At 52.1% G+C, this 17,330-nt stretch overlaps 1 protein-coding gene across 1 annotated transcript in view; it reads right to left on the minus strand.

The window, feature by feature from the left end:
• The window catches only part of Disp3 (dispatched RND transporter family member 3), a 46,335-nt gene that overhangs the window by 12,624 nt on the left and 16,381 nt on the right, over positions 1 to 17,330 (minus strand). The window contains exons 2-12 of the mRNA XM_075945412.1: positions 15,255 to 16,230; positions 14,116 to 14,335; positions 8,792 to 8,928; positions 7,968 to 8,102; positions 7,259 to 7,419; positions 5,900 to 6,039; positions 5,243 to 5,391; positions 4,913 to 5,074; positions 3,565 to 3,726; positions 1,905 to 2,018; positions 1,015 to 1,151 (exon numbers count right to left, since the gene is read on the minus strand). Coding sequence (XP_075801527.1) covers positions 1,015 to 1,151; positions 1,905 to 2,018; positions 3,565 to 3,726; positions 4,913 to 5,074; positions 5,243 to 5,391; positions 5,900 to 6,039; positions 7,259 to 7,419; positions 7,968 to 8,102; positions 8,792 to 8,928; positions 14,116 to 14,335; positions 15,255 to 16,227 — 2,490 coding nt within the window. The 5' untranslated portion in view covers positions 16,228 to 16,230. The remainder of the gene's footprint in view (positions 1 to 1,014; positions 1,152 to 1,904; positions 2,019 to 3,564; positions 3,727 to 4,912; positions 5,075 to 5,242; positions 5,392 to 5,899; positions 6,040 to 7,258; positions 7,420 to 7,967; positions 8,103 to 8,791; positions 8,929 to 14,115; positions 14,336 to 15,254; positions 16,231 to 17,330) is intronic.

A 17,330-nucleotide genomic window follows, 5' to 3' on the forward strand; every position in this document is an offset into this window, starting at 1 on the left:
AATGTCTCGATTAAGTTAACTGGTGTGGGAAGAGCCAGCCCACTGCGGGCAGCACCATTCCCTAGAAAGGGGGTCCTGAACTGCATATGAATGGAGAAGCAGAGCTGAGTACAAGCAAGTGAGCATGCATGCATTTATTTCCCGCTGTTCTTGACTGGAGATTTGATGTGACTAGCTGAAGTTCTTGCCTTGATTTCCCCACAATGATAGACTGTAGCCTAGAATTGTCGACTGAAATAGACCCCGCCCTTTCTCCCCTAAGCTGCTTTGCATCAAAGCATCTTATCACAGCAAGAGAAACTAGGAAACTAGGTGTCTCCCTGGGACAGGTTCTGTGCCTGAATCTAAGGACTAAGCCTGGGCAGGATGGGCAAGGCCCCGCCCTCATGGACATGGCAGTGGGGATGCTGTCAGATTCCAGATGGGCCAGAGTCAGTCAGGCAGGGCCATCAGGTGAGAGAAGGGGCAGGGGAGAAGGGCATTCTGAGAAGGAAGGTCAGGCAGGGCCGTGGAGGGAGGGAGGGCATTTGTGGTGGACAAATCTAACCAAGTAGGTTCCTCTGTGCCAGACACCTAGACGGTGGGAAAGGGTAAAGGAACAAGGATGGTCCTCCTGTTGAGGGGACACTGACTGTGGGCTTATCCTGGAAGGCTGTCTTCTGGGCAACCTCTTGGTTATAGGATGAATTATGGGCTGCCAGAGGGGACACTGCATTCCATCTGTCAGGTGGCACACAACTCTTGTTCCCTGTCCATTAAACCCCATTTCATAGATGAGGAGACAGAGGCTCAGAGAAACGGAATCACCTGCTCAACAACATGCAAGTTGCACATGCCAGAGCTAGGACTCAAACCAAGGTCTGCCTGGACGTCTGTCTACTATGGACTGGACCTCATGTGCCTGGAGCAGCTCAACCCTCAAGGGCCCTGCTACCTGCCTACATGGCCAGTATCCACCAGCATGGCACCAACGGCCCCTCCTCAGTGCCTAACTCCCTGACAGCCGAGGCTCACCTGGAAGGATGGCACCTCTCCATCTCCAGGGGATACAGCTTGCCAGGGGGCTGGTAGGCTGGCATTGAGGGACAGCCTGTAGACAGCCGGACGTCCTTTGCTCTTCACTTTGGAGATGTACACAGTGCTCATGGACTCTGAGAAGAAGCAAGGGATGGAAGAGGAGTGGGCAGTGACCTTAACAGCTTCGGGTGGACAGAAGTCCACCTTAGCCCTGTTGGTTGAGGAGCTGAGCACTGAGCTTGGGCTCCTCCTCAAGGATTGACACTGGCCCTTCTACCAGAAAGGGTTTGTGGGAATGATAGTGGGAGGTGAAGGTAATGGAATGAGATCGTGGTGGTGACGGTCATCGGGCAGGTGACAGTGATGGTGGAAGGTGGTAACAGTCAGAGAGTCACACAAATGATGTTGGAGACACCAGCAATGAAGTAGGCTGGTGCTGCCATCCATGGGATACAGTGTCAAAGATGGGGCTAGGTCTGTAATGGCAATGGTGGGAACTGCCGGTGACAATGAAAGTGGGTGACAGGGAAAGGATAAAGATAACCGTCCACGAGGGTCACTTCCCCTTGTCCCAGCACTCCTTCCGGAAACCCCCGAGAGATGAATCAAGGCTCAGGACACCCTTATACTGACTCTCAGAATGGCCTTGGTGACTAAGGCAGGCTCATGGAGGCTGCAGTTGGCAGAAGCCTTGAGCTCCCCTTGAGTTCTGGGGGCTGTTGAGATGGCAGATGGGGACCCTGATTTTTCATATGTTGTCCTTAAACGACCCAAGGACACAGGTTCTTGTTCCCATGGAGGGGGGGTCAGCTCTAGGTGTGACCTGTTCTCCGTGTGGAGTCAGACACGGGAGAACCAGGATGCATCTACCCACCCACCCCACTCACCCTGTGCAGTGGCCTCAGGCCGGCTGGCCCAGGAAGCCCCAGAACCTCGCTTCTTCTTCTCCAGGGATGTCCTGACATTGTTCTGCAGGCTGTGGGGCTTCTCCTGGAACAGACCTGCCCCCACACACTGAGTCAGGGACATGGGGGTCCCTCTGGCCACGCCTGGTGGTCTAGGAGGACAGGCTAGGATCTGTGAAGGGCCCAGAGGCTGGGAGGAGTGGCTATCAGTGGTTTGAGGGAGAGTCAACAGAATCGAGGAAAGCATCAAATGTTTATTTTGTCCCCATCTGGCGATGTCCCCACATGCCTACTCTGCGCCTCACTTTCCCAATTATCAGGGGAGGGTAAGGCTGGGCAATGGCCTGCCTTATCGTAGCATGACAGACAAAATGTTGGTTTAAACTGAGAGAAATTTCACACATTAAAATATCAGCCCTCATAACCACCCAAGGTCAGGGTTATTAATCGCATCGGCAGAGGAGAAAGTCGTAGTTTCGGGGACCAGGGACAGCATAGGAAATGAGGGGAGTTTGGGAGAGGTCGCCCTTTGTAGATCCATAGCCCTCTTTGCTGCCACACAAAGAAGGGGGTGAGGTGGTTCTCCTTCAGATGGCTGCTCTGGCATCTGTCCAGCTAGCTGGGAAGTAGCAGGGGTCAGGCGGGGGGGGGGTCCCTGGGAGTGCGTGTTGTGAACATAGAGAGTGGCTCTGAGACCCAGGGGCTGAGCTGGGCTGACTATGGATGCAAGGCTCTGGGTACCTGTCTGCTCCAGTCTGCTATCATGCATTCGGCTCATGCCATGACCAAGGGGGAAGTCTGGGTTAATGGGAACAACGCCCTAACTAAGTGAAGGCAATTAAGCACTAGCAGCCGGGCTCCTCTCCTGAGCTGCAGCCACTTAGCTCAGTAAAGCATTCTCTCATTCTGGTTCTGCCTAGCAGGGCAGAGTGGTTTCACTTGCTCACCTTTGCCGCACCCCCACCCCCCACCCCCGGTCCTCCTGTCCCAAGCAAGGGCCTTGACCTTGGAAGCCACTCTTCCCCCTCTTGCTCATCAACACCTACTGTGTCGTCCTCCTAGAGGTACCAAATCTCTCCTAAGACAGTGACTCTTGAGCCCCTCCATGGCTCCTCCAGAGATGATGCCAGCCTCCTGCCCACCTCCAACTGGTCCACCAACCCAGCTCCCCCCAGGACTCTGCTCCTCCCATCAACACACGGGCCAGTCTCGGCTCCTGCAGCCACTCCTCTCGGGCTTGGCTCTGCTCTTCCCCCAATCACCGCCACTGCCCGCAGCCTAGAGCCCTCTTTCCTTGCCCCTGCCCACCTGGCCTCACTGAGCTCCTTCCTCTCCTTCGGCCTCACCCATGCCTTCCCTCCCCAGCTCTATTAGCTTGGTGACTCTCATTCTTTAAGTCTCTGCTTAGACACCACCTTCGGGCAGCCCTCCGAGATATCCATGCCCACAGAGCACTCTCTCCTCCCTCCACAAAGGCTCCTCTCTGCTATTGGAACAGCTTGTCCCTGACTCAGCAGTGTGGACCCCCAAGCCCAGGATGTCTGTCCCTCCTGCTCACTGCATCTCTGCAATAGTTCATCTCTCAGGCCAACAGTGGGCTCAGACACCACAGGATGTGGGCTCAGCCGGTGGGGATCCTCACCTGAGCAGGTGATGCAGGAGATGCCCTCGGCACTCAGGTTGTACTTGAGGTCCAGCAGCACCTGGATGTTGGTGTCAGGCCGGAAGAGCAATGGGGCCCGGCTGGCGGGGCGGAGCCGACTGGCGAAGACCAGGGACAGGATGAGGATGGAGGCGAAGAGTCCTGTGAGGAAAACGCCGTGGAAGGTGGATGAGGCTGGCACTCCACCCTGGCGGAACCACTGTCAGTGTGGAGAGTGGGCAGGGGGGAGTAGTCCCACCAGAGGCAGAGACAGCTATGGTGTTTGTGGAGTTGCTGGGCCCGGCTGTAAGGTACAAACTGACACTCATCCACAGGGCCAGTGTGGCACTTTGAATGTAATTGAGCCCCCCCCCCCCCATAATCTCATAGGGAGTGGTATGATTAGGAGGTGTGGTTTTGTTGGAGTGAGCATGGCCTTGTTGGAGGAAGTGTGTCACTGTGGAGGCAGGCTTTGAGGTCATATACACTCAAGATACTGCCCAGTGTCTCAGACCACTTCCTCTTGCCTACAGATCAAGATGTAGAACACTCAGCTCCTTCTCCCAGCAACATGTCTGCCTGCACGCCGCCATGTCCTGCCAGGACGATAATGGACTGAGCCGCTGAAACTGTAAGCCATCCCAATGAAATGCTTTCCTTTATAAGAGTTGCTCCAGCCATGGTGTCTCTTCACAGCAACAGAAACCCTAGTGAAGACAGCCAGCTAGTGTCTCAGAGCATCTTGACAGTCCCCGTGGACCTGGTACTTCCCCTTGACTGCAGCAGCTCTGATGAGCCACTGAAGAAGGCGAAGGCTCCTCATGCATACTGAGCACCTGGAATGCCCCACCTGTGCCAAGCTGAGACCTTTATAAACACATCACGCTCCTGAGAGCTGTCTTCCTAGACCCTTGAGACAGAACCCAGGCCCGGAACAGGCTTCTACCACCGAGTTATGCCCTACACCCTGGGCACCATTACCACCTGCATTTTCAGGACAAGAACTCAAGTGTCAGACTGCCTGGCACAGCCAAGGTCACGGTGGGCAGAACCGGGGTTCAAACTCAGCCAGGCTAGTCTATTCCAGGGCCAAGCATGAGGACTTTGCTCTCTTGCCTGGCACAGGGCAGCCTGTGAGCTGTGGTGGAGGAGGCCCAGGGGCAGCCTATGCAGGAAGAGGAGAAGAAGGCAGAGAAGCGGTCCCGCCCAGGTCTCTAGGTGCTACTCCATACCCAGTGTTTGTTACTTGTTCTGTTGTTGTTGTTTGGTTGGTTTTGGTGGGGGTGCGTCTACCCTCATGCCACTGTAGAGGTGGAGCCGGAAGGCGGAAGGGAGTGTTCACACTTACCTACAATCACCCAACGGCTCTTGACAGCTGCCCATAAGACCCAGTGGTGCAACAGCTCTTGCAGCTGGGCCAGGAGCTGGCCCCTGCTGCTCCCATCGGGGGCGGGTTGCAGACCCTCACGGGGCACAGATACCAGCGACACGTCACCCAGCTCTAGAGACACTGCCAGGCAGAGTGGTAGCCAGTCAAAGTCTGGGCCTCAACCTGCTCTGGCCCACACCTGCCTGGGGAAGGCCACACACCAGGTAAGGTCCCCACAGGCCATCTGGCCTGGCCCCCTTGGGACCCGCCTATCTTTGCACGTCCCTGGCCAGGCTGGCCAGCTCTCACCTGGCTCATCCTCCACGTTCAGCAGGGGGATGTCATCATCCAGGTAGGGTAACGGGCCCTGGGCAGGGCCACCCCCAGCCCGCTCTGGAGCTGCAAACAGGTCCCCAGGGAAATGCAAGGAGCTCTTGCGGCCGCACTTCTGGTGGCAGCTATGGAGGGCAGTGGACAGGCATGAGGCTAGGAGTCACAGCACCCAGAGAGGATGGGGCAAGGCCAGGAAATTGCATGAGCCCAGGCAGCACATGGCTGCTCCTGCCTCTCAGGAAAAGGCAGCCCCGACTACAAGAGCCAGCGCTGAGTTCTTCTGGGGCCATCTACCCTCAGCTGTCGCTCTTCCTTGGGGACACGAAGGGTCACGGCAGGTGAAAGAGCTGTTCTATGATACCCTATGCCTAGGTCAGATTCCACATTTCCATAAGAGGCAGAGTAAGAGGACACAGGTCCTTGGGCCCTTGAGGGGAACGGTGGCTAAAGATGGTCAGTCCATAAGGATGCCCACCTCCTGTCCACATGTGACCACAAACAGATGCTAGGCAACAGTTGTTCCCTCCCTGTCCCTACCTAGCCCAGGGCTGAGCACACAGAAGCCCAGAGGGTTTGGAAAGAGAGGGCTGGGTGCTGTGGCTACTCAGGGTGTGAAGGGTGCAGGCCACTCACCTGCTCTGGCACGAGCTCTCCAGGGGTGCCATGTAGAGGCTCCAGAGGCCCAGGGCCGCAGGCATGGTGAACAGGACAGCCAGCCAGCAGCAGGTCACAATGAGGGACATGAACAAGCCAAAGTCATGTACAGCTGGAATCTGCAACCAGGAGGCATGAGGACAGGATGATGGCTAGGCTTGGCTGTCTCTACAGCAGGAGACAACCCAAAGCTGGCTCTCTCCAGGATAAAGTAGGAACAGTTTGGCTGCGGGATGATAGCGCCAGGCCTGGAGGATGCCAGATTCTGGGGCTCTGCTGGACACAGCAGCAGAGGAAGAGCGTGCTCCACCCGAGGGCAGAGACTCGGGTCTACCTGCAGCCAGCTGGGAACAGCACCTCGCCAGAGTAAACATCCGAAGCGCTATTACCCAAGTCAAGACACATGCCCCCAATCCAAGCTGCCAGTTGTTGAGAAGGAACGGGTTTGGTAACCAGCAATGAAAACAGGATACAGGATCCCCAGAAATCCCACAGGAACCTGCCTGGGGCTGTGGCGATTGGAGGAAACCCTCACCAATGAGCAGGTAGACCTGAAGTTTATAAAACCACCTTACCACCTGCTCTTCTCAGCTCCAGAATAACCCACTGAGGGACTGAGGCCCAGAGAGGTTTATGTGAGCTACAGGGTCAGGTCACAGAGTCTCTCAAAGATGTGTTTGTAGGTACACAGGACCCACTCAGGAATATGGAAGTGGGAGCAGTGACGGGAGAGAGGGGGGAGAGGAGGAGAGAGAGGGAGGGGGACAGACAGACAGACCAACTGTATGAGGGATGAAAATGGGGCATGAGGTGCCAGGGAAAGAGCTCAGGCCAGGGGCGAGGAGACTGTAGAGGGGTCGCCATTTACCAGCTGTGTGACCATGAGTCACTTTACCTTTCTGAGCCCCAAGTTTCTGTGCTAGGAAGAAAAGAGACGGTGACTATACTTTTTTTTTCTCTCCAAAAACCCAAATTGTTCTCAGTTACACCTGTGTCTAAGGAATAGAGTTTCCCTGGGGTTGATTGCAATCCCTTTTTCATCTTTTTTTTATTTATTTATTGACTATACTTTTATCTTGGGTTGTAAAAATCACATGAAAAGAGCTTCAGAACCTGCCGGGTTCCCCAGGGCCACGGCGGGGTACCTATTTGTGAGCACCAATAACTAACGGTATGATTGTAATCACCCCACTTGTTGGTTTTGGAATGGGTGGTTAATCACAGAGATGGACTTTGGGGTCACAGCAAGGGTCCTGAGATGAAGGTGCTGGGGTCAGGAGCCTGCCATGTGTGGGCAGATGAGAAGCCAGGACAGGGACTTTGGAGCAGGCTTCCCACCTGGGAGAAGACGTTGGCTGCATAGGCAGCGGCCGTGGTCAGCGAGGTGAAGAAGGTGGCCTTGCCTGCTGTTTGGATGGTGTGGATCATCCTCAGCTGGGGGTCCTCCAGGTGGGTGGCCTGGCGGTAGGTGTTGATGAACACGAAAACATCATCCACACCTGTAGGAGGGAGGCCCGGCCAGAGGGCAGCTCAGCTCAGGCCCTGCCGCTGTGTCCCTGAGGCCAGGTGTGGGACAGTCTGGCAGAGCGCTGGCTTAAGGAGGGCTATCTGGCTACAGCCAAGCCCCACCAGCCAGTCTCCTTGGCCCCACCCAGTGTCTCCAAGCCCCACCCACTATGGCCAAGCCCCACCTACCAGACTCCTTGGCCTCACCCAGTGTCTCCAAGCCCCACCCACTGTGGCCAAGTCCCACCCACCAGACTCATTGGCCTCACCCACTGTCTCTAAGATCCACCCACTGTGGCCTAGCATCACCTACCATGCTCCTTGACTCCACTCAAGTCTCCAAGATCTACCCACAAAGTCTGAAGCACCACCTGTGCCAGAGTCCTTGGCCACACTCACTGAATTCAAGCCCCATCCATCATGTTTTTGGCCCCACCCAGCCCGCTTCCAAAGTTGAGTTGTGGTTTCCACCACCTTCGTCACCACCCAGGATACCTTCTTGGGGAATCGGGAGTCCTGTGCCGCGGCGGGGAAAACTCACCAATGCCCACGATCACAAAGGCGGCCACTCCATTGAGGATGCCAAGGTACTGGATGCCAAAGACCACGTGGTAGAGGAAGAGGGCCACCAGGCAGCTGAGACCGATGCTGGCAATCCCGAAGAAGGATAGGAACACTGGGCAGTGGAGGAGCAGAAGGGCCATGGCAGGGCCCTCATAGAACACGGGCCCCCTTCAGTAACCCTGACCTCAGCCCCTCATCTTGGCCCCCCTGCACCACTCTGTCTGTTCCCAGCCAGGTGGAGGGACAATTGGCAGAATTTGAAGCCCTTCATTCCTACAGAAGGCCTGTATGGCAGATGGGACCTCTTACAGACAACCTCACAGACAAGGAGAGAATTGTGAGTGTTTTATACTGTGTGTCACCTGAACACACAGTATAAAATCTATGTCCGGTTCACCACTGGATCGGGCATACAGCTAGTGCCCAATTAATATCTGCTGCATGGATTATTGCGTGCCTTGTCCAGTTTTCGATCTCTGCTCACTTGGGCAAGAGCACACACCTACTGTATACAAGCAGCTGTTAGAGGCAGCTGGTGCAGGTGAGGAGGTGGCAGCGGTGGGGAGGAAGGTTATGGGCTAAAGGGAAGCTGATGTGGTACATAGAGTAGGCTCTTGAGTAATCCATAACAGTCTAAAAATATCCCAGATGCCCCTACACAAAGTTGTCACGGTGTCTGAGCGTCATCCGGCCCAGCACCGACAAGCCAGATTCGAGGCCATTCTGGAACGCTTGAGCAGGCTGGCGCGTGCTGCGGGGAGAGAAGACGCTGGCTCACAAGAGCCTTCCGAGATGCCGTACCTGAGCAGGAGGTAAGGATGTAGACCAGGGCTGCGATGCAGCTGCTGCTGATGAAGGCAAGGAGCATGTCGTTATTGAAGGTCCTGCGCACCTCGTAGTCAAAGAGGTCTGTGCCCCCATAGAGGACCTGGACTTTGCTGGTGGAGGGAGGCCGTGGAGAAAGGAAATACAAGAGAGAGACTGAAGATGACTGTGGACACTTGAGAGCCGGAGCTGTGCCCTTCATCCACGGCTCTTTACCTTGACTGCTCGTTAAAATCACTTGAGCTTCCAAAAGTCTTAATATCTAGGCCTGATGCCAAGCAAATTAAATCTTAATTTCGTGGGTGGAGCTGAACCAAGTGTTTGTCCCTTCCCCCAAATCTCCCAGGTGATGTGTACATTGCATCAATCTCAGCCGAGGTTGAGAGCCACCATTCTACACCAATAATAATCAGTGACAACCAACGCCCATGTCACCTTCAGTTCTCAGCGGTCCACAGCAGAATCTAAAGGCAATCAAACCGGCTCCAGATAATCCCATTTTACACCGCTGTTCAGTGTGCACACTACAAGTTACTTACCGCAAGAGAGCCTACCAGGATGATCAAGCTGCTTTCTCTCGTGTGAATGTGGATGTGGTATGAACATGCCTGCTCATATGCGTGAGTGCACATGTGTGCACATGCACTTGTGTCTGTGTGGGTGTGGAAGCTCGCTCTGGGGCTCCATCTCCACTTTACAAGGTTTAGAATTACAGGTGGACTGAGACCGTCACCTGGCGTTTATGTGGCTTCCAGAGAGCCTGTGGATCTGGGGCAGGTGCCTGGTCCTCACAGTCAGGCAACAAACACTTAGCCACTGAGCAATCTCCCCAACTACAAACTGTATTTATTTTTAGTTTCGTCAGACAGAGTCCCACTATGTATCCCTGGCTGGCTAGAAGGTTCTATGTATACCAGGCTAGACTTGAACTACGGTAGTCTATCTGGCCCTGACTCGTGAATACTGACATTAAAGGTACACCACCATACCCAGCCCTCTCCAAACTGTATTTTTAACATTTATTTTTTTTATTTTATTTGTGTGTGTGTTTCTTTGTGTGTGCCATGGATGTGTGGGTGCCCACAGAGGCTCATGGAAGGCTTCAGATCCCTTGAAAATGGAATTACAGGTGACTGTGAGCCACCTGGTGTGCGTTCTGGGACCTGAACCCAGATCCTCTGGAAGAGTGCTGTATGCTCTCAGCCACCGAGCAACCTCTCCGGCACCCAAGCTGCTTTGAGAGGCAAGCAAGAGTGACGTTTTCAGCAGTGCTGGAGCGACGGCTTGACATCTGGACTGGCCTTACCACCGCAACCACAGAAACATGAAGAAAAGGGCTGGAGAGGAGGCTGAGTGGTTATAGCATGTGTGTTCCTACAGAGAACCTGGGTGTGATCCCGGGTACCCATATGGTGGCTCACAACCATCCATAACCCAGTTACAGGGGATCCAACAAGCACTCACATGGTGCACTTATATGCACGGAGGTAAAACATTCACATACATAAAAAAATAAAAATAAATCAATCTAAAAAACTTTTAAACTGTGAGAAAACATGAAATCGGACTCTGGACACCAGACCACAGAGGACTGTGATCCTCTGAGATAAGAGATAAAGTAGGTGCTATGGCTCCGGGGCAGGCACCTGGACAGGGCTGTGGATCTGGGGCAGGTGCCTGGACAGCGCTGTGGCTCCAGGGCAGGCACCTGGACAGGGCTTTGGATTCCAGGCAGGCGCCTGGACAGCGCTGTGGATCCTGGGCAGGCGCCTGAACAGCGCTGTGGATCCTGGGCAGGTGCATGACAGCGCTGCTGTACCCAGGACAGCCTCGCGTATCAGTTACTAGATTCTCCAGTCACTGGCAAATTCCTTAAACTTGATGAAAATGGTGAGCCTGTCGATTCAAGAAGCTGAACTATGAGCTCCAAAGACCAAGCAAGTACATGGACAATAGGGTGCATCACCTGTGAGCTGCTCGGATACTCTCACAAGAGAGAAAAAATGACAGAGGGAAAAGAGATGCCGCATACCGCAAAGAGAAGAGTGACAGCCGACGTCTGGTAAGAAATGAAAGTCAGAACACGGCACGGCAGCCTCCCCAGACACTCAGGGGAAACCCAACCCAGAATTCTATACCCAGCAAAAATACATTTCAAAAGCAAAGGCAAAATCAAAACTCTGTCCACCATACAAGCCAGAAATTGCCTCTGGTATGCTCACATACTGAAGATGCTGAGGGCGCCCCTCAGGCTGAAGGAAGATGAGAGCGTGCAGGAAGGAGGATCTGCACGAAGGACAAAATGCACTAGAGATGAAAATGCCACGAGCAAGAAATGCAACGTTTCCGCTTATCTCTACAAAAGACAACTGGCCACTTAAAAATAATAAGGTTGTGTGGGGTTCCTAACAAACAGAACGTGGACCACAGTAGTGTGAAGGCCACAGGAAACCCAGAAGGCTATAACTGTGTGCTATGCTACCATCTCAAAGATACACCGTGATACTTAAGGAGGTACCCTATAAATCCTAAAGTAGCCACTGAGAGTTATGGCTAAAAAATAGGATTAAAATAAAAGCATAAGAAATAATTCACCCTGACGAAATAAAAGAATTCCTCATTCCATCTGTTCAGCACCAGGGTCTGACGGTGTCAGCAAGCAAACGGGGAATGAAATGTATCTGTGCTGGAAAAGAAAATGTAGATCTGTCTTCATCAGTATAATATATGCTTATCTGTGTGGAAAATGCAACGGAACCTAAAAAACAAAGCAGCAACAACAGAAAACCCTAAGTTTGACAAGGTCGTAGAACACAAAGGCCATTATAAATTTAAGTTATAAATTAAAATTATATTATTGTAGGAGCAAGAAAATAGAAACTTCTTAGAGATAAAATGAAAAATGACATTAGATGTACCATGTTCATAGTTCCAAAGATGCAGTATTTTAAGGTGTCAATCACATTCAAGAGTCCAGCAGACTTTTCTGTCTCCTGGTACTTGGGACTGAACCCAGGGCAACCACGTTGGAGAATTCCGGAAGTCTCGTAAGTTAAACATAGGCCCACCATGATTGCTCGGTCATTTTGCTCTGAGGCATTTCTCTAAGGCAAAAAGAATTTGTCCCTACAAAAATGTATACACCAACACTCACGGGAGCTTTATCTGTAATGGTTCAACCTGGACGCAACACAAACACTCATTCGCCAATGTGTGAAGAGATGAACAAAATATGACCTCCATACAATGGAGTACTATTCTGTGTTCAACAATAAACTGTTGAAATATGGTAAAAACATGGGCACAATTCAAACTAGCTAGAAGGAATGAATGCGTTCCATCAAAAGAGAATATAAGACACCATGTATACAAAATTCTAGAAAAGGGATGTCTATGCATGCTGGTAGAAAGCAGAAAGAGGGGGCTGGAGATGTGGCTCGGCAGTTAAGAGCACAGTCTGCTCTAGCAGGGTTCAAATCTCAGTACCTGCCTGACAGCTGGCCCATGTCTGTAATTTCAGTTCCAGGGAGACAGATGCCCTCTTCTGGCCTCTTAGAGCATTGCATGCATGTGGTGCATCTAAATACATGCAGACAAACGCTCATACACATAAAATTGAACAAAACAAAAATGGAAATTGATTGCTAGGGCTGGGGCTGGGAAGCAGCTTGGAAGCAGGGTGGAGCATGAGACAGTTGTCAGTGGACATAAGAAAATGTGCTGGGAAATTCACGATCTTGACACTGGATGTGTTAGGAATGAAATGTAAGTATATACAGTGGGTCACGTGCCAATTATAACTCAACAATCTTTTTTTATTTCCTTAGCCTCATATATAATAGCCAAGAAGAAAATATCTCTGACTTTCTTACTTTGATGAATTAGATAGATCATTTTTCTTTGAGTAAAAAAAGCTGAAAGTTCAATGAATCATTTGCTGTGTATACATACATTTATACTTCCTTTACAGAGTGTCTTATGGGGAAGGGAGCCAGAGAGATGACTCAGTGGTTAAGAGCACTGGCAGCGCCTGCAGAGGACCTGGGTTCAGGTTCTAGCACTCACATGGTGGCTCAACACACACATGATATACACAAATGCACACAGGGAAAACACACACATTTAAAAAACAGACAGATCAACCTAAATGCCCTTCGACCCAAGAATGGATAAGGAAAATGTGGTACATTTACACAATGGAGTACTGCACAGCAGAAGAAAATAATGACATCTTGAATTTTCCTGGCAAATGGATGGAGCTAGAAAACATCATTTTGAGTGAGGTAACCCAGACCCGGAAAGACAATTATCACATATACTCACTCATAAGTGATTTTTAAACATAAAGCAAAGAAAACCAGTCCACAAATCACAATCCCAGAGAATCTAGACAACAATGAGGACACTAAGAGAGACATACATAGATCTAATCTACATGGGTAGTAGAAAAAGACAAGATCTCCTGAGTAAATTGGGAGCATGGGGACCTTGGGGGAGGGTTGAGGGGAGGGAAGAGGCAGGGAGGGGAGCAGAGAAAAATGTAGAGCTCAATAAAAATAAATTAAAAAAATAAAAGGAGAGGAAAAACAGTCATTTTAAGAAAGCAGCAATGCTGGACAGTGGTGGCACACGCCTTTAATCCCAGCACTCGGGAGGCAGAGGCAGGCGGATCTCTGTGAGTTCGAGGCTGCCAATTTGGGACATGGCACAAGTGAAGTCGATTAGAGAAATGAACGTAAAATAAAAGTGCTTTCCAGGCAAACAAAACAGAAGTCACCATCAGCAAATCTGCACTCAGAGAATAGTAAAAAAGAATTCTTCAGACACAGAGAAAGTGGTCCCAGAGGGAAGCATGAAACCGTAGAAAGTAATGAGGAGCAACAGGAAAGGTAAACACGAAGATAAACAGAAGTGAGCAGGTTCTGCAAGACAGAATGGGCTAGGGGGCTTTAAATGTATGTACAATTAAAACGCGCACAACAAAACCACAGGAGGATGAAGACAGTAAACGCCACGGACTGTTCTCAGTCGCTAGTGTTACCAACGAAGCCAGAAAAGCAACGCTTCGTGTAACTACGCCTTAAGTCAAGGTGTGTTTTCCTCCCCAGTCACCAATAATTCAACAAGAAAAAAGATTCTGTGAATCTGAAAGAAGGCATTAAAATTAAATCCTCAGGGCCCAGCTCTCACTTCCTGCTAGGAAGTGCCAGGGCAAGGCCTTGAACTTAACAGCCGAACATTTCAGCAGAGGTAGGTGTTACCCACACACAGGCACACACAGGCGTCGCTGGACTTCCTACCTCGTAGACTGCTTGGCTAGCATGGCCACATAGGTGACCACGAAACTCTGAAACTTGGCCCTCTGTTCCTCCCAGCGATCATCTACTGAGTAGTAGTTGGGGAGCGGGGCTCCAAACAGGATCTCGCTGCGCAGGAGGGAGCTCTTCAGATTATCCACCGAGAGGCCTTCATCTACGTACCAGTAGAACTCGGGGTGAGTCATGGCCAGCTCTAGGGAGCCTGCAGGGGACAGGGAAATCCAAAGAGCTCAGTGCACAGCTCCCACCAGCAGCCCTCCTTCCACTACAACATCTGACACAGAATCTACAGCTTCCTAAGGATGAGCCTCCTTTGCCTGAGCAGGCAGTTCCCACTAAGCAAATTACGTTTTGATTCCAGTTTGAACCCCACCTGATTCCAAGGCTCAGTCTATAATCCTGTTAAATCCCTATCCTGCCTGCACCCTCCCTTCATCCCAGACCCTACTCTCTAAAGCCCCACCCCCAGGATACTCTAAACCTTATGTCTCATATTTCTCTGTGTCCTGGCTAGTGTTTTGTTTTGTCTTGCAGTTTGACACAAGCTAATGTTATCTGGGAAGCTGGGAAGAGGAACCTTAACTTGGAAAACTGGTCCATCAGATTGTTTGTAGGCAAGTCTGTGGGAACATTTTCTTGATTGTTAATTGACAGAAGAGGGCGCTATTCTTGGGTAGGTGGTCCTAAGGTGTTTAAGAAAGAAAGTGGAGCAAGCAAGCTAGAAAGCAGCGGTCTTCCATGACCTCTGCTTCAGTTCCGGCCTCTAGGTTCCTGCCTTGAGTTCCTGCCCTACCTTCCTTCAATGATATATCATGATTTCAAAGTGCAAGAAGAAATAAACTCTTTGCTCTCTAAATTACTTTTAATTACAGTGTTTTTATCACAACAATAGAAACCTAACTAAGATACACTTCCTTCCAGGCCCTCTCTAACCAACCCCACCCCCAAGTGTCTCTTCATGCTTTCTCTCTCTCTGGACTCAACCAAAGTCCCAAAGTCCCACAGTCCCAGTGGCATCCTATTCTGTTCCTTTCTCTCCCAGCTGCACACCCCACTGATGTCACGCCCCCTGGCCACGCCCAAGCTCAGCGAAGTCCTTTGCCATCAGTGCACCTGCTCACCCCGGATATCCGCCAGGTCCTGGCCCATGCCGTCGTAATAGATCTTGCCGCCCCTCTCGGTGGGAAAGAAGTAAGTCATGAGTGAGCTGGGCGGGGAGCAGTAGGAATAGGAGCCGAGAGGTAGATCCTTGAGTACCTCGTGCGGCTTCCAGCAGAACTCCCGGAAGCCCGGGTGGTCCATGATCTTTCGTTCGATCTCGTGGATCGTGACCAGGCGCTCGCTCGTGAAAATGTTGCGCTCCGAGTCTCCCCGCGCCAGGAAGATGAGCTCGATGCGCCAGTGTGCGTGGGTCTGGGTATTGGCGCTCACATAGTTGCGCGAGTAATCCCAACGCGAGGTGCCCCGACGGGATCGGCTCTGATTGGCTACCTGGTCCCCCTGGGGCGGAGCCTGGCGTCGAGGTCGCTCACTCGGACTGGCTGTTGATCTCTGAGTGGCAGGGGTGACCCTCGAAGCTGAGCGAGGGGTCCGGGATGCCAGTCGCGAATGATTCCCCAGGTGCAGCTGCTGCAGTTGCTCTGTGATGAGGCGCTGCAGCGTTTCGGAGGTGAAGTCCGCCAAGTCCCGCCTGTTGCGCCCCCAAGATCCAAACTGGGATTTGAGGGCCAAGGCTAGAGCGTCAAAGCGCTGCGATGCCTCATGGTTGCGGATTTCGAAGGCATTGTAGGAGATGTCGATGTCCAATGGCGGGTAGTAGAGAAACATGAAGGCAGACAGCACCATGGGGATGCTGCAACCGAGGAACAGCACCAGACCTGCGCAGCATGGGTTGGTGAAGGCCCAGCCCAGGGTGCTCCAGAACCCTGAGGCTGGGGGCCGGGAAGGCAGCGTCCAGCGTCTCCAGCAGCCCTGTGCTCCAGAGGGCAGCCGTGCCCCAGAGACACCTCTATAGGCCTCACCCGAGGTCTCCTCCTCCTGCTGTTCCTCGTCTAGCCACACATCCTGCAGCAGGGGGTCATCCTCCGAGTCCATAGCCTAGGGGAAAAGGATGGGTCAACAGCCTTGAGAAGGGAGGCTTCGCCCAGCCTGAGTACCACAAGCAGATACCAGTTCCGCCATGGGATAGAATCACGTGCTCACTATGGTCTAAGGAACCCAAGCACATGTGCACCTACCTGGAAAAACACGGCCCGTCGTCCCTCCCTGTCCCCCCCCCCCCCCCCCGCAAATTGGTCTTGGATTTCAAGACAGGGAGGGGGTTGCTGGGGCTGGAGATAGGGTTCAGTGGTTAAGAGCACTGACTGCTCTTGCAGAGGACCCAGGTTCAGTTCACATCACACACACACACACGGCATCTCACAACGATCTGTACCTCTGGTTGCAGCAGATCAGACTCTAAGGGGCACCAGGCACACATGTGTGCACACACATATATGCAGACAAAATAGCCATGTACATAATAATAAAGAAGAAAAGGAGACTCATAAGCCAATTGCAACGGAAAAAAATTCTTCTTGTGTGTAAAAGCCAGCCAAGACTTCTGGCTATACGTAATTATGTGATTTTTCAATCTTTGCTGCGTTCTCTGTCCAACTCCAGAACTCAAGGCCAGTGTAAGATGTGGTTCCATAGCAACTGTGTCTGTATAATGAGCAACTGTAAAGCACCTTCAGGAGTCTGTCAGGGTAGAGGGAGAGAAAATGATCTCTGGAGTCAGACAGGCCTGGGTTTGGGTCCTGGCAAGACTTGCAGCCACCCTGAATTTCAGAGTTACCCTCTATAAACATTCCTGTCTCAAAGGAGTGCAGGGTCAGAGGTGGAAGTACTTTGCAGTCTGTCAGACAATCACAATTCTTTTGTTCCCCTTTGGAGACTGTAACGCCCTCAGCCATTGCCCAGGGGACTGTGCCAGGACTAGGTGTCTGCCACAGGGCCCTCCTTCTATCCCCACCCCGTCCCTGAACGCACGCGGCAGCAGCTGCTGCAGCCACCATTTGTCAGGCTTAGACCACTTAATATGCAGCCCTGGCAACCGGCAGCCCTCTGAGCGCAGGCAGGGGCTAGGCATCTCTCAGAGAGATGTGAGGGCTCCCACGGGGTGGCCCAAAGGCCACCTTCAGTGTCACTGGGATGGC

Source organism: Microtus pennsylvanicus, chromosome 13 (genome assembly GCF_037038515.1).
Source record: "Microtus pennsylvanicus isolate mMicPen1 chromosome 13, mMicPen1.hap1, whole genome shotgun sequence".
In the NCBI taxonomy this organism is placed as follows: Eukaryota; Metazoa; Chordata; class Mammalia; order Rodentia; family Cricetidae; genus Microtus; species Microtus pennsylvanicus.